At 40.0% G+C, this 22,313-nt stretch overlaps 1 protein-coding gene and 1 long non-coding RNA gene across 5 annotated transcripts; both read left to right on the top strand.

Annotated features, from left to right (window-relative positions):
* Nucleotides 1–802: 802 nt before the first annotated feature.
* LOC108897133 (uncharacterized) lies at nucleotides 803–4,262 on the top strand. Its single transcript, XR_001963244.2, has 4 exons — nucleotides 803–928; nucleotides 1,189–1,303; nucleotides 3,104–3,161; nucleotides 3,435–4,262. It is a non-coding gene; the product is annotated as an uncharacterized LOC108897133 (long non-coding RNA).
* Nucleotides 4,263–14,498: 10,236 nt separating this feature from the next.
* On the top strand, nucleotides 14,499–22,004 carry LOC108897147 (uncharacterized). Of its 4 annotated transcripts, none has more exons than XM_018696605.2 (9): nucleotides 14,499–15,253; nucleotides 15,978–16,080; nucleotides 16,189–16,326; nucleotides 16,507–16,662; nucleotides 16,950–17,086; nucleotides 17,207–17,300; nucleotides 18,163–18,340; nucleotides 18,624–18,748; nucleotides 18,849–22,004. In XM_018696605.2, exons 3-9 carry the CDS (start codon nucleotides 16,234–16,236, stop codon nucleotides 18,855–18,857), a joined length of 792 nt encoding a protein of 263 aa, XP_018552121.1. In that variant the 5' UTR covers nucleotides 14,499–15,253; nucleotides 15,978–16,080; nucleotides 16,189–16,233; the 3' UTR covers nucleotides 18,858–22,004. The 4 variants fall into 4 exon arrangements, with proteins under 4 accessions (XP_018552121.1, XP_018552123.1, XP_050929809.1 ...); XM_018696607.2 differs by having other exon boundaries at nucleotides 14,500–15,253; nucleotides 16,534–16,662; XM_051073852.1 differs by lacking the exon at nucleotides 14,499–15,253 and having other exon boundaries at nucleotides 15,268–16,080.
* Nucleotides 22,005–22,313: the final 309 nt, after the last annotated feature.

Below are 22,313 nucleotides of genomic sequence, written 5' to 3'. Positions count from 1 at the left end.
GTTTCAGACTACACTGCATATTTACTAAATCAAAACACTGATTTGTTTGTTAACATTATTTGTATCCAATAACAACGTATAGTGTTATACAATATTATTATAGTATTATGTAATAATATGAAAGGAGTCACTCATTGTGACAAAGTACACAGAATTAGAAATTTTGCTCTATAGTGAGCTTTATATTGAGCTTCAGCTCATTTGCTTGTCCATAAATTTACCTTTTAGGCTCTCTGCTGCTGCTGCTCTAATTGTATGTAGTTTTATTGTCTGTAGCAGACAGGTGTTTAAAACCTTCTGTATACACTGTTAGCCCGGATTTTATTGCTAATTAAATATTTAATTGCAATACACTTAAAAAATAAAGTTAGATGCCACTACTATACAGCCCTGAGTAAATTCTACTAATCAATAGTTACTGGTGAATGTATGAATAATTTTAAGTTAAATTACCTTAAATTTCAAAGTTTTTGTCATACCACACCCCTTTTTCAAATCCACTGAGTTATGAGAGGCCCTTGCAGTCGCAGAGTACTGGACCATCTGCTTTTAAAACTATAGGTAAGTTGTTTTTTTGTTTTTTTTTTCATTTTCTATATGCCTACACATACTCGTTCATACACATGTACAACCACATAGATAATAAAAACAGAAAGAAAGAAGACAACATCAAACAAACAAACAAAAAAAACCCATCAATTTTTACATTTAACGACGCTAATTTGTAAAATGCAAATAAAAATAAATTACTGTTTTTGATTTTGATTCGTGACGATTTGTTGTGGCGTGATGGATTCTGGGAACGTAAACGGCCGTGACCGCGACCGCGTTCAACGCATAGTCCAAACTGGACCGCCGTGCTGAGTCCGACCGCTCTCCGACCGGGCTGCATCCGTTATTACTGTTGCGTGAATTGGAGGAACTACTGGTGAGGAACTGGACTTTTTGTTTTATCTTTGTGGGGCGAAGACGTTTAATGTGAACAGGCTCGGCGGACATTTGAAGGCGCTAGCTGGCTGTCCTTTAGCCGACTTCTCGGATGGAAGTTGTTGTTTGGTCGCAGTGGAAACTGTTTTAATGTTCGATTTTCATCGCTCAGCTTAGCCTGCTTCTTATGATAGAGCTAGTTTTCTCACTCTAGCTTTATGTGAACAATAAAACATCGCTGTAACGACTTTCACCGTCTAGACACCACACCGGGATCTGGACTGAGACAACGCGGTTCTGTGAGGCGGGCTGTCATGCGTGCAGGGAGAGAGGAAACGCCGTCCAGCCGTTTTTCCTCGCTGTGCTACTGAAACTGGTAAGTTCATATATCTGACAAAGAACATTTAGGTTAATGTTAGCTTATTAGGGAACATTAGAAATACACAGTTTCAAAGTTAAAATGTTACAGAAAAACTGCTCAAAACAGAATTCAAACACAATGATTCAGGAAGTTTTTCCTTGCCACCGTCGCCTAGTGCTTGCTCATGGTGGGATTTGTTGGGTCTCTCTCTGTAAATACCTATTTTAAAGAGTACGGTCTAGACCTGCTCTATATGAAAAGTGCCTTGAGATGACTGTTGTTGTGATATGGCGCTATATAAATGAAATTGAAAAAATTGAAGTGTAAGTATTGTACTTTTAGCTGTGAAAAGAGAGCACAGCTGTTTAAGCATTATAGACTCAAACATGGAAGTTACGTGAGAACAGAGCCATTCCCTTGTTTACATCAAGAATGTCCGTGTACGTTTAAATCACTAAATGCACTTAAAGTGCATTTGTCCCGCATTCATACCAAAACTGCAGATCAGCAACCAGCAGATGGGCCAGTTAAGTTTAGTTGTCAGTCATGTGAGTTTGCTGAGTCTTGTTCAGAGAGTGAGTTTTTCACTCACCTGCATTCTGTGCATCTAAAAGTAAACCATAAGGTCAGATGTCCTTATAAAGACTGTAACTTTGAAAGCAGTATTTACTCCACGTTCAAAGCACACAAGAGCAAAGTACACAAAGAACAGAACTGGAAGAGGTTTAAGTCGGAAATCGTTGGTGATGATGTTTTAAGTCATGATGATGATGATGCTTCACAAGAGCAAATGTCAGATGCAGGTGATATTGAAGACATAGACGAGGTCAATGAGGTAACCATTGACCGTGATCTCCATGATTTAGAAAAACAGCTTGGGCATAACTTAGCATCTCTTCTACTAAAGATGCAAACTGTTTTGCACATACCAGAGAGTGCTGTGCAAGATGTGGTACAACAGCTTTGGCAAATCAATCAGCTGTCACAACCACTTCTACAAAACAGAGTCAGGACTGTATTAAACAAATATAACTGTTGCATGGATGAAACATTTGTTAAAGAGATTATCAGTGCTGTGTCAGAAAGTAACATAATGTCACATTGTTCTAAAGATTGACCTTTAGGAACTGCCAAAAAAAGAGCAGCCTATGTGCGCAGAGAGTTTCCACTGGTAAATCCAGTTGAATATGTTATGGAAAAAGGCAAAAAACCTCTTGCATATGTTCCAATTGTTCCCATGCTACAGAAGTTGCTTAACAAAACTGATGTTTTAGACAAAGCTATGTCAGAGAAAGTCCATGTCCCACAGGAATACAGGTCATATGCAGATGGGCAGTACTTCATTGAAAATTCACTTCTTTCAAAGGATGAGTTCACAGTTGCTCTTGGCCTTTACATTGACGACTTTGAAGTAGCCAATCCTCTTGGAACATCAAAGTTGAAACATAAGATGTGTGCAGTTTACTGGGTTATTGCGAACATACCAGCAAAATATAGATCCAACCTTAACTCTATCCAACTAGCTCTACTGTGCAACACCTCCACAGTCAAAGAGTGTGGTTATGCTAAAGTATTGCAACCTCTGATCTATGATCTTCAGCTGTTCTTTCCTCTTTTCTATTCATTCACAACTCATCCCTTACCGCTGCATCTCATTCCTTAACGCTGCACCCACCCCCACCCACCCATCATTCTCTTATCCTCTGTTCTTTCCTTACATGTCTTACTTGTCAAATTGTGTTTTAAATACATGTGAGTATCCTTAATAACTGTTCATTCTACTGTGTGTTGTATTCAATGTCCATTATCTCCCAGACAAGGGCTGCCAGTCATCTTGGGAGATGATGCTTCTGCCTTCTTCAAAACATGCTCTGTAAGTAAATCAATTTGTTGAACATGTTGCAGATGCATGTTGTTTCTGCCCATTTTCATTTTGAACCATTAATGAATACCATATGTTATAGGATTAATTTAATGTTTCAGACTTTTCTTTTTCTGCCAAATACAGTTTTACTTCAAACAGTTTGAATGAACAAAATGAACTAACACTAAATTTACACCTGAAGACAGTTTTTGTGTACAACAAGGTACTATTTAACTGTCTTGATTGTCTCCTCTTTGTTGATCTGTTTCTTTCCTCCTTTAGGATGCAACTGACCAGGACTCATACATTCAAACTCCAGTGGGACTCCTTTGTATTGATGAAGAAAGCCCACAGTTGAACCCATCCAAAGTGGGAATCATCTTGGAAGGAAGTCTTGTGATGGATGACCTGGCCAGCCTTCCTCAGGCCTTCTGCGTCATTTTTGGGCTGATTTACTCCCTGCACCTGGACTATCCCAAGTACATGAAAAATACTTTCTCCTTTGTCCAGCAGGTGATGTTCAGCCTGGGTAAAACTCAGTTGGCACCCAAAATTCAGTCTTTGAAAAACCAGCTCTCAGTGTAAAGTCGGTTCCTGACTGGTGCAGATATCAGGTGCTTGGTTGAAATGTTGCACTTTTGACATGTTGCTGCTTATGTTTATGTTTGCATGTTATAGAGGGGCACTGATACTGTGATTTGATTACATTCAAAAAGATGTTAGTTGTTGTTTTCAGACTTGTAAGAAAATACTTGTGATGTCTCAGAAGAAGATTGAATATTCACCCACTTCTAGCATTAAGAAGTGAGCAGTGGCAGTATTGTGAACTTGAATATGGTTAAGAATTTTTCTGCTACAGTTTGAAGCTTATTGTTCAGACTTTTTTGCACACTTTTTCGACAAAGAATTTTGATGTCATTTGTTGTCATGTTAGAACATATTCAAGCATCCAAAGCTAAAACAGCTGACAAGGATAGTTTCTAGGCCTTTAAATGTGTTTTAATGTTTTATGCAGAATATCTTTTCAGGAGCTAAGGATTCAAGGCTCATCTGTTAAAAACATGGGGCTCCATGCTGTAGCACAGTGCAATGCTCAGAGTTTTAAGTTAAGTTTTAAAACAATGCAAACATTTTACTGTAATTTGAATAGCTTGACACTGAAGCTAAAAGTTCTTAAGTAAAATAAAACACAAAAGCAATGCCACTTTGTTGTTTTCTTTTTCTCAATATTTAAAGCCTTGAAGATATTAACTGGACTAACTGGGGAAATAAATGAACATTACACGTGAGTTTGAGTTAAGTCAACTTGGACTTAATTGCATTGAACTTAAAGATATTAAGTGTAACAATTGTGCAAAACAATTGACCTTGTAAACTATTTAAAGTTAAATCAACTTGGAATTTAGTGTGTTTAACTTACAGATGTTAAGTGCAATAGTTGAGCAAAGCAGTTGACCTTGCAAAAAAAATTAAGTTGAATCAACTTGGCATTTAGTGTACTGAACTAAAAACAGAAATTCCAATACCTTTAAGCTTTTAAGTTAGATGTACTTAAGTTTTCATTTTCCACTACTTAAATTTTTTAAGGCAACCGGTTTCCTCAAATTTTTTAAGTAAACTCAACTTATCCGGGATTAGAGTGTACAACCTGCTTGGCACCATACAGCAGACAGACACAGTTATGAGCTAGCTCATGGAGATAATTAAGGGATATTTTCTGATATTTATTTAGTTAAAAATACTATGGGAAACATTGTGCAATGCTGCACACGACTGTAGGTTCTGAGCCCTGTGCCAACATGAAGTGGAGCCCACAGCTATCTTTTTCTTTGGTGAATATCATGCACTTCCATAGGGCTCAGATGGCCGTTTCAAAATTTGTTACAGTTCCCATTCCGGCTCCTATTTGGGTAGCCACTTACCAAGGGGTCTGTTAGCTTTGAGCAGGCTGTTCCAATATATTGAATTAAAATTTGAATTTTTCAGTGAAAAAAAAGAAAAAAAGCACTCACTACCAGCGAGCTAAAAACCTACAAGCAATGTAAATGAGACATAAAATAATTAAATAATAGGTATGCGCATGAATAATCAATTAGTCAATCAACACGGTAAACATAGTTGTCATCTATTTTTAAGAATCGACTATTCGATGATTTCTATTTGACAATTTCTATTTGACTAATTTTTAATCGGATGGAGGTGGGAGGAGATTTATGTTTTATAAAAAAAACTATAAAAATGCGGAACTAATGTTTCGGTGAACTCGGTTGCCAGTCTCTCCGGTCTCCCGGCTGGTCTCCCCACTTTCCCCGGAAACATCGGCCCGGCATCCTGGCCAATCCGGATTTGCTCCCTCCTCGTCACCCGGGCCCGGTTCCCATCCCCTCATCCAACTTTATTAATAAACCTTGGGATTTCTTTACTCCCTAACTCCATCTGTGCCTGTGTCCCGAGTCTGCTTTCTGGGGTTCAGCCCTAGCTTTAGCCTGACCATGACAGAACGATCTGGCCATACGGACCCCGCGGACTCCGACGCACTTCGGCAGGCTTTGTCTGTTCAAGGTATCCTCGTGGGGCAGCACGAGAAAGCCTTAGCAGACGTCATGGACTCGCTTAAGAATCTGGGAGCTTGTGTGAAGCACTCAGCGGCCAGTTGGAGCTGGTCACCTCCCGTCTATCCTCAAAACCTTTGCCGGCTGCCGCTCCACTCCACCCCACCCTCCTTCCGGCCCGACTTTCCCCCCAGCCTCCTGAGAGCCGTACATTCCCACTCCAGAGCGTTATCACGGTGAGTTAGGGTTCTGTAGTCGTTTTCTGTTAGTGTTTTTTAGTTTTTGAGCAGCAGCCCACCACTTATTTTACCGATCAGTCTAAGGTTGCTTACATTGTGAGTCTCATCTCTGGCAGAGCCGCATCGTGGGCCGCTGCCTTATGGGGGAGAGACTCACATTTTTCTTTTTCTTACCCTGAGTTTGTGAATGAGAGGAGGAAGGTCTTTGATCATCCCGTGAGGGGTAGAGAAGCCGCCAACAGACTGTTAAAACTCCGACAAAGTTCTCGCTTGGTAGCTGAATATGCTATCGAGTTTAGAACGCTGGCGGTGCAGAGTGGTTGGGACGAGGTCTCGCTGCAAAGTGTGTTCGCTTACGGTTTTTCCGAGAGTCTTAAAAATGAACTTGAAGTCCGTGATGAGACCTCGTCCCTACACGCTTTAATTTCCTTAGCTACCAGACTAGATAACCGTCTGAGGGAGAGACGTAGGGAGAGAGCAAGTCGGGTAGCAGCCCCCTCATTCACTCCCCAGTCCCGTCTACCAGCCCAAGCCCCAGCGTCTGGTTCCCGTCTCAGTCCCTTGCCCTTGGAGGAGCTTCCTTCACCTAAGGAGCTTACTGCCCTGGATGGTAGGCTCCTCTCCCGTGTGACTCACCTCACCCGACCCCTCACCTTGCTGTGTTCAGGCAATCACAGAGAGAGCATTCAAGTGTTCCTGATCCAGTCATCTCTTGGCCAGCCTTGGCTCCGCAGATACAATCCCCAAATAGACTGGTCTAAGGGCACCATCACCGGCTGGAGTCCCTTTTGTCATTCCACCTGTTGCAGATCTGCTCTGTCTGGCCCTAAGACCTTCACCCCAGCTCCTCTGGATCCCCCTGACTTGACCAGGGTACCCCCACAGTATCATGATTTAGCAGAGGTTTTCTGCAAGCTACATGCAGTCTCCCTACCCCCTCACCGCCCTTACGACTGTGCGATTGAACTCCTTCCTGTCGCCCCTCTTCCCTCCAGCTGCCTCTAACATCTCCCGCCCTAAGAAGGAGGCTATGGAAAAATACATAGGGGAATCTCTTGCTGCCGGCCTTCTCCCCTGTGGGAGTGGGGGTTTTTTTGTTTTGGTCTCACCAATGCCCCCACTGTTTTCCAGGTGTTAGTTAATGATGTGCTCAGACATGTTAAATAAGTATGCATTTGGATGACATACTGATTTTTTTTTTCTTGCACCCCATCGGAGCATTACCATCACGTCAGGTCTGTTCTCCAGAGACTCTATGAAAATAAACTGTCAAGGCCGAGAAGTGCCATTTTCACACTCAATCTGTCAGCTTTTTAGGTTCCATTGTGGAGAGGGGCCAGATGCATCCAGACCCAGCTAAGGTGCAGGAAATGGTGGAGTGGCCCTGACCAGAGACCTGCAAGCAACTCCAGAGGTTTTTGGGTTTTGCCAATTTCTACTGCCGATTTATTCAGAATTACAGCAAGGTAGCACCACCCTTAACTAGACTAACCTCTACTTCACTCACTTTTTCCTGGACTCCTGAAGCTGAGTCAGCCTTTTCTAGCCTCAAGTCTAGTTTCACCTCTGCACCAGTTCTAGTGCACCCAGACCCATCCAAGCAGTTTGTTGTCGAGGTGGATGCCTCAGAGACGGGGGTCAGGGCAGTTCTCTCACCGCTCGGTGGTGGATCAGAAACTTCACCCCTGTGCCTTTTTTTTTCTCTCTTGCTGCTTATCCCCAGCAGAGAGAAACTATGATGTTGGAAACAGGGAGCTCCTGGCTGTGGTTCTGGCTCTTGAAGAGTGGCGACACTGGTTGGAGGGGGCAGAACATCCCTTTGTCGTTTGGACTGATGATAAGAACTTGGCCTATCTGCAAACCACCCGCAGGCTCGGTGGGCCCTGTTCCTCGGCAGATTTAATTTTACTCTTTCCTATTGTTCAGGTATCTGCAATCTAAAGCCTGATGCACTCTCCTGTCAGACCAGTCCAGAGTCATCCACCAGCCCACCGGAAACTATACTGCCGCCGTCCTGCATAGTATCAGCTGCCTACTAGGAGGTGGAGACGCTGGTGAGGGAGGCTCAGCAGTCTCAGCCAGGCCCAGGTAACATACAGTTGTGTTCAAAATAATAGCAGTGTTTTTTAAAACGTGAGTAAAGCTCAAAATCCTTAAAATATTTTTTATTGCCATTCATTGGGAACACTGCACATTATATTTTACATCAAAACATAAAGAAAAATGTATCAATATTTTAATTACTTTACAGAAAATGAAGGAAAATATGATATTGGGCTGTTCAAAAAAATAGCAGTGTCTGCATTTTTCGTTACAAACTCAAATATTTACTCAATAAACTGAAAAAAAAAAACGTTAAGATTTAGCATTCCTGTGAATCACTAAACTAATATTTAGTTGTATAACCACTGTTTTTGAGAACTGCTTCACATCTGTGCCGCATGGAGCTGACCAACTTCTGGCACCTGTAAACAGGTATTCCAGCCCAGGATGATTTGACAACCTTCCACAATTCCTCTGCATTTCTTGGTTTTGCCTCAGAAACAGCATTTTTGATGTCACCCCACAACTTTTCTATTGGATTAAGGTCCAGGGATTGGGCTGGCCACTCATAACCTTAATTTTGTTGGTCTGGAACTAAGATGCTGCTCATTTACTGGTGTGTTTGGGGTCGTTGTCTTTTCCAAACACCCATTTCAACTGCATTTCCTCTTCAGCATAAGGCAGTATGACCTCTTCAAGTATTTTGATATAAGCAAATTGATCCATGATCCCTGGTATGTGATAAATAGGCCCGACACCATAGTAAGAGAAACAGCCCCATATCATGATGCTTGTACCACCATGCTTCACGGTCTTCAGAGTGTACTGTGGCTTGAATTCAGTGTTTGGGGGTTGTCTGAGAAACTGTCTGCGGCCCTTGGACCCAAAAAGAACAATCTTACTTTCATCAGTCCACACAATGTTTCTCCATTTCTCTTTAGGCCAGTCGATATGTTCTTTGGCAAATTGTATCCTCTTCAGCACGTCTTTTTTTTAACAGTGGGACTTTGCAGGGGCTTCTTGCCGATAGATTAGCCTCACACAAGTGTCTTCTAATTGTCACAGTACTCACAGGTAACTTCAGACTGTCTTTGATTTCCCTGGAGCTGATCATTGGCCGAGTTTTTGCCATTCTGGCTATTGTTGGATCCATTCGAATGGTAGTCTTCCGTTTTCTTCCACGTCTCTCTGGTTTTGCTTTCCATTTTAAAGCATTGGAGATCATTTTAGCTGAGCAGCCTATCATTTTCCACACTTCTTTATATGTTTTCCCCTCTCCAATCAACGTTTTAATTAAAGCATGCTGTTCCTCTGAACAATGTCTGGAACGACCCATCTTTCTCAGGTTTTCAGAGGGAATTGCATGTACAACATGTGCTGGCTTCATCCTTAAATAAGGGCCACCTGAATGACACCTGTTTCTTCACATAATGAATGACCTCACTGATTGAACTCCACACTGCTATTATTTTGAACACGCCCCTTTCAACTAATTATTCAATTACACAGACTCAGGAACATGCATATCATGAATGTTGGGTCTGTTGGTTTCTCTGACTCTACTACATCTACTGGTAAATTATTTGCCATGTAATAATATAATTTCAACCAAAAACAGTGATTGATCTGGTTAGTCATGTTGGACTGCTATTATTTTGAACACAACTGTATCTCCCTAATCTTCTGTTTGTGCCTGAGTCTGTTAGGTCACATGTACTCCAGTGGGGACACTGTTCTAAGCTGGCCTGTCACCCTGGCACCCTGCGTACCGTCAAGTTCATCCGGGCAGAGGTTCTGGTGGCCAACTCTCACTAGAGATACCAAGGACTTTGTGGCAGCCTGTTCCATCTGTGCCTGGAGTAAGGCATCCTACCAGCTACCTGCTGGGCTCCTACGTCCCTTGCCCATCCCGAACCGTCCCTGGTCCCACATAGCTTTGGACTTTGTCACTGGCCTGCCCCCTTCTGCAGGTAATAGTTATACTCACTACTGTCAATCGCTTCTCCAAGGGTGTCCACTTTGTCCCTCTTGTTAAGCTCCCCACAGTCCAGGAGACTGCAGATCTTCTCACACTTCATGTGTTCAGTTTCCATGGTTTGCCCTGGGACATCGTCTCTGACAGAGGGCCCCAGTTCACCTCTCAAGTCTGGAAGGCATTCTGCAAGGCTCTGGGGGCATCCGTTAGTCTGAGTTCTGAGTATCATCTGCAAACCAATGGCCAGACAGAGTGGGTAAATCAAGACCTCGAGGCAGCCCTTCGGTATGTCACAGCCTGGCACCCTGCATCTTGGAGTACTCACCTCCCTTGGATAGAACATGTCCACAACTCCCTCACAAGCTCAGCTACAGGTATTACCCCCTTCATGGTGATGCTGGGTTTCCAACCCCCTCTGTTCCCTTCCCAGGAGGAGGAAGTAGCTGTTCCCTCTGTTCGTGCCCATCTGCGCCGGTGCCGCAGAGTGTGGAGGGAAGCCCGGACAGCACTGCTGCATACAGCGGTTCGAAACCGCCGGTTGGCCGACCGCCAACGCTCACCAGTGCCTGAATATGTTCCTGGCCAACGTATTTGGTTGTCGTCCAGAGACCTGCCCCTTCAAGTGGAGTCCCGTAAGCTAGCTCCCCGCTATATTGGTTCCTATGAAATTGAATCTATCATCAACCCATCCACAGTTAAGCTCAAGCTACCCACCACCCCACCTTTCACGTCTCCTTGATCAAGCCAGTGTCTTCCAGCCCAATCGAAATCGATTAAAACTTCCTTGAGATAACTATGACCTGGATGAATGAGAATATTCACAGGCTTGACAAGCAGTAGATTGTTGCAGACTAACCCCAGAAACCCTCTTATATGCACATCAAACTTCTCAGTTTTGATTAATTATTCAACAGTTTTATCTGCTAATCAATAAGCATATCATAGGTCAGTAAAAACTTCTCTCTTCAATCATAATTTTGCATGTAAATTATCAAATCTGATGGAAAATAAAGTTTTAAAATAATTTTAGAAATGAAACATGCTTAATATTAGACCATTTCATATTCTACTTCTCAATCTGGCACTAGAGTGATAGTTAATTGCAGATGGTTGTATGTAAAATTGTACACTATTACATATAGAAAATAACTGATGACTGTCAGATCTTCAACATGTCCAAAAATGTGAATTTGAGTAAAAAAAAAGAAAATCTTTGAGCAGATGTATTCATATTTGAAATTCTGTGCTTCACAGAACATTTTCACTGGGGGAAAACTCTGCAGGATTCACAAACTGTCAGTGTATCATAACAGGGAGAGTGCTGAGTGGCGGTTATTGGCATAGTTCTAACATGGCCACCTATAATGTATAATAATGATCAAACATGCATTCCCCCTGCCCCCACTGCATAGGCCAGGACTGCTATCTGTGCTGCAACACAGTGCAGGATTGATTGAAATAGACTACTATTTCTTTAACATTTGGAACTATTTGATAGTTCTTGAAACTGGACTGATAAACTGGACTGATATCCATATATATAAATGTGTGTTCTGGTTGCTCCTCAGGTGTGGTGACTGTGGTGGTATTCATCACATTTTACATCCTGGCTGTGGTGACCCACCTTCTGTACAGGCGGTGGGCCCAGAGGAGCTGCAACAGTATTAAGGAGAGGGAGCAATGCAATAGCACTGAGATGGACAACGGGACAGAGATTCACCTCCACAATTCCCTCAGGGACAAGATGAAGGAGTACTACATCTGATTTACTTACAGTTTGAGAAGAACAAGATTTTATATCATACAGTCACATTGCCAAAAGTGTGTGGACACCCCAATTTTGTCTCATCTTAAATACACATCTGATCTCTCTGATTCTCTACTTTCTCTGTCTTCATCCTCTGTATCCACATCTCTTTCTTTTTTCTCTTGTTAACTCTGACAGTTAACTCTGTTGACACCAGAGATCTTTGGGCAAATATGGTGGTTTTCTTTTGGCAGTACACAACTGTGAGGGAGGCAGAAGTTGAGGCGAAGGGGGTGGCCACACCTTCCTAGCTTCCTACCCATAACAGATTTTACTAATTGTTACTGTGAAAGTCCACTATTTGATAGATTCTTACAAACCCCCACTTCCCCACCCTAGTGGGGAGACCTGAGGTCAACCAACCCTCGCCCTCGTCCCCATCTCCCACCATGTCTGTGAGATCTTCCTAGCAAGCAGAGGCAGATACTCACAAACTAGCAGGGCAACCCACAGTGAAATGATATCACTGATGGGATGTGAAAATGGGCGATAGAAAACTCATACAGGTACAGGGAGAACATGGAAACTTCAGACAGAAAAGTCCTGGGCGAACTAGGGTTCGAACCTGGAACCCTCTTGCTGCAAGGTGGTCGGGTTTCTCTTTCTGTAATATTGCAAGGTCTTGACCTTAGTCTATAAAATGCCTTGAAATAATAAGTCATGATTTGGTGCTATGTAAGTAAAATTGAACTGAACTGAATTATCCATTAGTACACTTTTACACTTAGAAAAACACAACTGAAGTGGAAATTCAGTAATCTTGTTGTACCACTTAATGCAACAGGCACCTCTCAGATGTACTATCATCATGTATTTTGCAAAAAAAAAAAACCAAAAAACAAAACAAGATGAACTTAATTTCATTTAAACATGTGTATTGTAACCTCCAGAGACCAAAACACTAATACAGTTTTTCTGAATTTCCAAAATCCATTTTCTGAAATTTCCTCTACTTTCCTCAAAACAGTAAACACAAACTCCAAAACTCAAGCTACACTCTCAAAACCTTCGACTTGTCTTACAAAATCAAATAATTGATTCAAAACTGTTTTAACTTTGTCAGAAGACACACAAAGCCAGCTAATGCATACACCCTACTCAGCAATCATTACACACTACATAAACAAATGTGAAACATTGTACTCTGGGCATAGCAGGAAAAAAAATCTTTATTTGCTGTGGGATATTTGCACATTCTTGTACCTATGAAAATGTATGTAAACAAGAAATCCTGCAGCAAAAATAAAAAACTGCATTATGATTTTACAGCAAGCAATATCTTTCATTCTGCCTCTGCATCATGTCTCGGCCAGGTCAGGACTTCATATACATCACAGGCAGTCCTCTCCTTTGCTAAGCAACGGGGAAAGAGTCCTTTTGCCGAATCCAGCCTTGAAAAGATTCCACTCCTGTATCATCACATGCAGCAACCATTGACTAGAGGAGATTTTACTATGATTTTCCAAAAATCATGAAACCTGTTTTTTTTCTCTGAATGTCCTGACAATGGAGGCCACTGATAACCTGTTTAAATTTGGTTTCACATGTTGTCTTGCTTCTCTGATAGTCATGCCATGAACTAGAACGTAATCTATGATCGTTGCTCTAATTTCATCTGAAATTACACATAGCTCTTGTTCTTGGTCTTCCTCGTCCTTGTCCTCTTCCTCCTCGTCCACCACCTCTAACACGCACTCCTCTTCCTCTTCTGTTGTTGCAATCACAATACAACTCACACATGCCACTTGTAATTGAAATAGCTTATATCCTGTTAACTGAATGGGTTCCATACATCACTGACTTGACGTGTGCTCAGTTTTGAGTGGTGTTCAATCAGTTCTTACTCAAAATTTGAGCTTCTACTGCCTATAAAACACTCTTAGACCTGCTGGTTGATTTAAAAAAAGCTGACTGTTCCTGACCCCTTTGTCACTTGCAGTTTTCATGCACACTTTTCCTTTTGGTTTTTATTCTTATAACAGCTCACCAAGCCTTTGCTCCAGCATTTTTTTTTCTTAGACTGTATATCCCTACATTTTTTTTCCCTCTTTGTTAAGACGTAGGCCACAAGCCTTAGTTTATAATTCCATATCTAACGGAATAAGCCCAAGTTTTTTTAATATGTATATTTTTTTGTACAGGAAATCTAGCTTTGATCATTTTGGAAATTTTGTCATTCACACAACAAAATAACTTTCAACAAGTCTAGTTAGGGAAAGTGAAGCTGAGATGTAGTTCTATCCAACTACAACAAAGATGGATCAAGTCAGTTCAAGTCAAGTCAGTTTTATTTGTATAGTGCCGAATCACAACAAAAGTTATCTCAAGGCACTTTTCATAAAGAGGAGGTCTAGACCATACTCTTTATATTATTATATTTACAGAAAGAGACCCAACAATCCCACCATAAGCAAACACACAAAAACCAGCAGTGGTAGTGTAGCCCACATACATCTGCCTGCTTGCAAAAATCAGCCCTATTATCTGCACTCCTATTATCTGCATCCTGTGGTGCTCAGCCACCCTCTGGTAACTCTAAATCACATGCTTCATTTCACTATTGCCAGACTTAACTGATCTGTTCATTTAATATAGTCTTTATTCATCAGTTTGATTCTAACCATTTGTGTTGTCATTATTATTGCCTCATTTATTCAGTCACTTAGACATTTAGCTATATATTCCTTCATCACCAGTTACAGACTTGTGTATTCCTTCAAAGCAGAGAGAGAGAGTTGACTGAATTGAGAACATATTACTTCTGATTATAAGACTTAATTCAGTTAATCTATTTTCCTTCAATTCAGGTTGGTGCCCCAATTTCCAGTGAGTGCAAATTTAAGTGTAGAAGATGCTAAAGCTATATGGATGAGAAATACAAAGGAGACTGGACACAATAGAATTTTTAGTGTTTATTTGAACCACTGGAACAATCAAATCAACTGTAGGAATGTGTTTATGTACACTTAAATACTGCCAAAAACACAGAACACAGATATGGCTCTGATGTCTCAACTCCAGCACTAGTGTTCCCTTTACACATCTTGTTGCACTCACTTCTAATGAGGGCTTGTCTGAGTCAAAGCAAAGGTATGGAAGAATCATTAGGTAACCTCTCGAATCTAACTAAACCTAAACCTGACTTACACAACATATGTTAGAATTAGTGCCTAAAAGTAATAGAAATTCGAGAATATCTGATTTTCCAGAAGCATCACCCTACACAGCAAAATCACCAGTGTTAAAATTCCAGTGTTAAGCCACTTTAGGAGTTAAGTCTTAAGGCACTGGTGTTAGTTTTGATAGAAACGAGCTCTGTACTGATGAAAAACCTAATAATGTGGGTGTTCCATTGCAGAGTTTACGGTACTCAACACTCATGAGAGTTGTGTCGAACATCCGGGTTTTTGGACAGGTACGCTCTGAGAGGAATTTGAAGGCAGCCACTTTCTTTCACTTGCATAGAGTATGAGAACAAAAGATCGGTAAGTATCTCGTGACTAAAGTTTGCCGTTTTATTGTTATTTTGCTTTAAAATGTGTTTGTTTTTTTCAATTTTTGGATACATGATGAAACATTTTTGTATTGCTAACAAGTGGCCGCCATCTCCTTGCACGTTAAACAGACATGCCCAGACGTGCACACTGATGATAATGTTGACTGTTAGCATTTGTTTCATTTCATCTTAAGACACATTGACTAGCGGTAAGCTAACGAAACTCTTTTTGGAAATTGTTTTAAGCTGTCTGGGTCGAGAAATTTGTTCTTTTAAACCGCTTTCTCCTATCATTGTTTCAACTGACGCGGCTGTGTCCCGGGGTTATCAGAAATGACTTTATATCATTGTTTAAATTGAATTGCTGCCGTCAAATCGAAGTCGTGATTATGACATGGGAAACCGTGTACACGGCTCGTGAACTTGGAGCTCCCAGACATTTTCACGAGGGGGGCGTTCATATGAGGTCTTCTCATCAGCAACATGTTGGTGAATTACCGTTAACTTGTACTAGCTTGCTTCTTGTTACGGCATTTAATATTGACCAGACGAGAGAGAGAACATTTGCATACTCATCAGCTTCAGTTAGAAAAAGTATATTTTAGTGTAGTTTTCGTGTGGTTTTTCGACCGTTGTTTACTGTTAAAAGACAAATATCTATCAATTATGTTAGCACTGAAGAGATAAGATCTGTCATCCCTCTTTCTCTACAGGCTCATATTGTAGATGGCAAAATGATCATTAAGGTGCAGTATCAAAACCGCAAGAAATACATCAAATTACAACATGCTGACTTTGAGGAATTCGTTTATGACGGTAACGGTATATGGCTGATGTATGACTAACCAGTAATTCATACTGACTGGCAGTTATATTTGATGATTTAAACAATTTACTATGTTGTCTTTTAACCTCATCACTTAGTGAGAGAGAAGTTCTCCATCCCTGTGGACAAGATTACAGTTGAAGATGATTCTGGCACTGAGGTGGATGCAGCAGTGTCTGCAGACTTATCCACAGTGGCAGGGATTTGCTTTGTTATCAAGGACAGTCACTACAATGGTAAAATTAAAAGGGTTTGGTTTTACATTGTATTAACAGCAGTGTTCAAAACAGATTTCCTCTCTAGACTCTCAACTGTTCACTCAGGAAAGATCTAAGTCAGAGTTTCTAGCGTGGCTTATTCAAAATCCAAATTCACAACAATTCTGGAAATGAGGTTAATTGTTTATCTTTTAGTAGACTCCAGTGAATCTCTGTCACCTCCAGCCACACCACCATCCTCACAGTGGGAGTTTGCGCTCCATGTCCATGAGTAGCAGTGACAATGAAAGATCAAGACCTCCCAAGCGAATGAGAGATGATGAAGAGGCATTTCAGAGTTCTTTAGCCAGAGATGTAAGTTTATCATCAGATGTCTACTGTAGATCATTTCAAAATTTTCATAGTTATCACCTTTATGATTTTATTGCATGTACCTGATAAAAAATATCTAATACATATATATTAATTGCCATTCAGCAAACTAAAACATTTTGAAAGCTTAATATTGCAATCGCAAAAATCAGGTTTTTCCTTTCAGATTTGGCTAAACATAATCATTATAGTCCTATCCTAATGACGCCTGAAACTAATTTGCTATTCTAGGTTTAAATTTAAAACTGCTGTTTTTGCAATCTGTTTAGCTGATAAAGCAGATTCTACAGACAAAACCAGGAGGGACATCAGTGCTTGAAGAATATGAAGAAACAGTGTCTTTATGTGACAGTAGAAGAAGGCAGACAATCAATATTCTTGCAGCACACATGGTTGAGACAGAAGGGTAAGTTTATGGTACCAGGGTTAGATAGTTGCCAGGTACTTAACCCCCCTAAAGTGGTGGTAATGTGGTAATAATTTCAGCCTGATAAAGCACTATTTTATTTTTATTTTATATTTGCAGGAGAATTCCTCAGCGAATCACTAAAGAGAAATATGCCCTGGGAATTGTCACCTTATTCCCTGCATTAAAAGACCCTAGTTCCCGGAAAGGATATGTAAGTTTTGTATTTGTCTTTATTATAGTCCTTATTTTAAATGTATTTTTGCATTAAGAAATTATTGAGTAGATTATTTGACACTGTATATTAGTGTTAAATTCATTCTTCGATTATTAATGCACAAATACGTTTGGTTGCTAGTTTATCACATCCACCTAAATAAAACTTTTGTCTTTAATTTTAACATTTTAGTTTCTTAACTAGGTGTGTAGCTCTGCTGTTTCACGTCACCACTCTCTTAGGGGGGATGGTATCACACAAAAATAGCATCAGTACATTCTCTAATGTTATTGACAGTGATAATGGGGTGTCTGTTTCAGAATCATCAAAAAACTGTTCCAGTGCCTGAATTTAATTTCTCCTATACACATTGTTGCAAGCTCGTTCCAACTATAGCTGATTATGAACAAACGTAATTATGTCTGTCCTTGGTTAGGAACATTTTTACAACAGCCAAAGTGGCTCTGGATTTCTGGCATGGCGGCTCAATACAATTCAGAGGAAGACAAAACTTGGGCCCAAGGAACCAAAAACACAGATGGCAAGAGGAGGTGGTCCAAGATAGGAGAGAAAGCTGCCTCAGATTGGTGGTCAGTTTGATAAGGAGCATTGTAAAGAGGTCATATTCTTAATGAACCACACCAGTGACAGAGAAATCATCCTGCAGAAGATGAAGGAAACCTTTGAGTAGAGACAGTGCCTCATTCACAATCCTGATGAGTCACACAACATATTCTCAGTGTTTCCAAGGCTGCTAGACACGAAAGGACTGGTAAATATTGACATCATAGTCATGACCTTAGTATGTGATTGTCAGAAATTTGACCAAACATGTTCTTTCATGTCTCTGTTACTGCAGATACATCAAGATTTCAGCCTCGTCTTTGGACCAGAAACTGCTGCCAAACTGCTTAAGAAGTGGCATTATTCCTTCAAAAGAAAGGTGATCAGAGAATCAGAGAGCCTTACGACCACCCCAGTACTCCAGAGTTTGCTGAGGTCTGCCAGGAATCAGAACAATGATGAGGATCACCCAGGTATTTAATTAATGGCCAAAGACGGATCAAAGGGGGGGCACTCTTATTGCCATCTCCTGTAGTTAATATACTGACTATCCATACATACTTCATACAACCACACAAAAAAATCCAAGCTATCCATTTGTGACTTGAGACTAAACGGCTGATGACAAAATGAATTAAATGGTCCTTTGGGTCCTGATATCCTGAGAGGGTCAGCAGCAGTAGGTTAAATGGCTTGGAAATTAAGTTTGGAATTTCCTTCCAAAACTTGTGAATCAAGATTTATTTCTTTTTACAGAGTGGGGCAGTGATATGGCATCATTCCTTCTGCTCCTGCATATCCTGCCACCTCAACCTACTAAAAAGAAAACACAGAAGATCGGCGCAGCTCAGGCTATGGACCACATAGTTGTGTTTCACAAGGTAAGAACAAATTTAATTGTGAATGAAGTTGTAAACATGGGACAGAATAAGACAATATTACGATGCAACTTAACATGTAATTTTTCTCACAATCATGCAGGAGCCTTGAAGAACTAGAGAACCAGAGGGGACATCGCCAGCCATACCTTCTTGCTTCTGGAACTGGCAAGCAGGCCATCAGTGCTTACTACATTGTGATAGATAAGAAGCTCATTCCCTGCCAGGGAACAACATCATTAGCAGCCTTTGATGAACTCTTTAAAGTACACTTCGTTTTCAGTGTAAGTTACAATGATGCTCTCAACATGTACACATTCCTCCAGACAACGGTCTACAGTATCGATGTTGATACCACTAAAGAGAGTTCAAAGGTGAAGGAATTGAGAGCCAAGTTTATGAATAGGAGCTAAGAGCCAAATTCTTGAACAGTGTATATATGCATATGCACATCAAACAAAGGCTAATTTGAGCCATGTTCAGAGGTAGAAACTAGGAGCCAAGTTCTTAAACAATGTATAGATCATATTTTTAGATCCTTGCATGATGCAGCTAGTGCATTAATTCAGCACCTTAAGTTTTTTCATGGGTTATACCTTGGCAAAACATTTGTTGTTATTTGTGCTCAAGAAGGCTGTTCATTGCAATTTAAAAGTTATGCAGGTTTTAGAAAGCATTTAAATGGTTGTCATAGTACTGTTAACGTGGGTGCAAGCAACAATGTTGATATGCAAACACCACATCAGTCAGATTTAGGTGAGCAGAGCTCACAAGAAGATGCCTCTGACATGGACTTAGATGTGATAAATCAACCCTCAACATTTGAGATGTCAAAAGACCAGGCAAAAAATATGTGTGCTTCGATCATAGCAAAGTTACAGGGCAGTGGTGTCGCCAACACGGTTGTGTCATCTGTTGAAAGCATGGAAGAGTATGTCAGTGAAATTCATGCAAATCTTATAGAACAAGTATTAAGTGCAGTGCCTGCTGTTCCCAGTAGAGGTACAGTAGAAGTCTTCGACAGGACTTTCAATCTGTTCAGTGACTTAAACACAAACTCTAAATTGACAAAATATTTTAGTTAGAAATGGGGTGTTGTTGAACTGCTTAAGTTAGCTAATTAACTTAGGAGTAAGGTATGATTCAAAGAGAAACAAAGTATCTGGAGTCTATGAGCAGGTACCAGTAAATGACACTTTGATTTACATACCCTTGTTAAAAACTTTAGAGTTCATTTTCAAGAATGAAGAAGTGTGTTTCCAAATTAATAAATCTGCTGCTCTTGGTAGCTTTTACCAGGATTTCTGTGATGGAAAATATTGTAGAAATCACCCATTGTATTCTAAATAAAAAAAAATGCATTACAAATTCAAGTTTATTATGATGACTTTGAAACATCAAATCCACTAGGGTCAAAACAAGGCATTCATAAGCTTGGATGTTTATATTTCACACTCTGGATGTTTATATTTCACACACTTTCACATATTTCACACACAATTTACCACCACATCTAAACTCATCCCTGATGAATCTTATTTCTTTCTTATAGAAGATGTAAAGGTCCTAGAGCACAGTGGAATAAAAGTGTCATTTGCTGAACAACCTGTCTATGGCACAATTGCACAAATAACGGGCGACAATTTAGGTCTAAACTCAATTTTGGGTTATGTGGAATCAATCTCTGTCAACTACTACTGCAGAATGTGTCTTATTGCTAAAGCATCTGCTCAAACAGTGTTTAAAGAAAGTGATGTGCGAGTGATGTTGTGCACCAAATTAACTAATGAGGACCATTACAGATATCGTGTTGAGAATCCAAGGGAAAATTCTTGTTTTGGGGTCAAACGCAATAGTATACTCAATTCCTTGTCATACTTCAATGTATCAGATAACTTTGTGTTTGATATAATGCATAATATCTTAGAAGGTGTAGCACAGTATGAGATTAGGTTATTGTTTGATTATTTGAATCAGAACTTTATCTCTAATGAAAACATACTCCAACGTGTATATGCATTCAACTACGGCTTTATGGATAGAAAAAATCGGCCAACACACATAAACATGTTTTGCACTAGCAGTGGTATTGGGCTTAATGCCAGTCAAACAATGTTACTATTGTTGCATATTGTGAACATAGTATTTTCTCCATGTATTACAGAAGGAATGACTGTATTTTTAACACTTATTATTGAAGAGCACCACAGATTATTACAGTTAATAATTTGATCCCAAAACATCACTTTATGATCCTTTATCCTGAATGTAAATGCCAAAGTGGTCCCTTAGTGCATGTTTGGACTATGAGGTATGAAACAAAACACAAATTCTTTAAGTCCAGCATTAAAAATATCAGAAACATTATTAAGTCCCTTGAAAAGACACATCAAATAGCAGTTGCCTATCATTGGGAATCATTGTCTGTCAAAGCTATTGAGTCTGGGCCTGTCAAATCGAAAATATTGACTAATGTTGAAAATGGTAATGTCAGTGAATTAAGTATCACAATTTGGGTTAAACATAATGGTATTGAATATCACACAGGTCTGGTTGTTTGCACAGATTTTGTTAATGTAATCCCAGTGTTCAATAAGATTGTTTGCATTTTTCTGAGAAATGAAGTTTACTTTTTGGTCTCTGAAATGGAGATGACATTTGTTGAGCATTTCCATGCTTTTAATGTTGTTGAGAATATGCATAATGTTTCAGTTGTCAGACCTCATGACTTGCGATACTTAAAGCCCTTTGATATCCAGATGTCTTACGGTACAGACTCATTTTTCTATGTTGTGCCAGACAGCTGCATTGTATAGGGTAAGCAGCATGTACGAGCTACCTCATGTTTTGGGCAGTATTGTATAGGGTTATTTTACAGGGTTTTGAGTGCCCTGCATCTTGTCCAATTGAATGTGAAGCCCTTGTTTAAAGGAAAAATAAATATTTTTTTCTATTGAAGTTTTTTTTGGGAGCTATTATTGCATTATTGGTGGTTGGAGTATTTACATTTTTAACTCTAATAGTGTTAATCCCAGAGGACAATGTACTCTAACAGTAGTATAGTAAACCCTGGTTAAGTACATTTTCCACCATTAAGTGTTACCTGATAACTAGTGTCATCCATTGTGGTGTTAATATTTTACACTGTAAGAGTTTGTTAGTTAACACTGTCACAGTGTTATTAATGCTAACTCATCTATTACAGTGTCAATATTTTTTACACTATAAGAGTTTGTTTGGTAACAGTGTCATAGTGTTAATAATGTTAACACTTTCAAAAGTGTTAAATTAACACTAAACCAGTGGTTCCCATATAAACCCTGGCTTAGTGTTAATTTTAACTCTGAGGGTGTTAAATTTGCGTTGTCAAATTTGCACTTTGTAGAGCATTTTACTTCCTTGCTCCAGGAATAGCAAAATGCACAAATTGCAACACTCTTAGCAGCCTGAGGAAGATTAAAGGTCACAGAATGTTTTAAATAAACCAGTGTACAACATGTCATCTAACTAGTGTTTATACTTCTTTGAATTGGCAATACTCAAAGGGGGGTGTTTTATTTCAGGTAAG

This window comes from Lates calcarifer, linkage group LG1, assembly GCF_001640805.2.
Source record: "Lates calcarifer isolate ASB-BC8 linkage group LG1, TLL_Latcal_v3, whole genome shotgun sequence".
Classification (NCBI taxonomy): Eukaryota; Metazoa; Chordata; class Actinopteri; family Centropomidae; genus Lates; species Lates calcarifer.
This window is presented reverse-complemented; position numbering and strand designations above follow the sequence as displayed.

What these genes read in the sequence shown, in the direction of transcription:
- LOC108897147 (XM_018696605.2), top strand. Translation starts at nt 16,234, where the DNA reads ATGATTCTGGCACTGAGGTGGATGCAGCAGTGTCTGCAGACTTATCCA. An exon ending in AGAGTTCTTTAGCCAGAGAT is followed by an intron (nt 16,663 to 16,949) that starts GTAAGTTTATCA and finishes CAATCTGTTTAG; the next exon opens with CTGATAAAGCAGATTCTACA. An exon ending in CAATGATGAGGATCACCCAG is followed by an intron (nt 18,341 to 18,623) that starts GTATTTAATTAA and finishes TTCTTTTTACAG; the next exon opens with AGTGGGGCAGTGATATGGCA.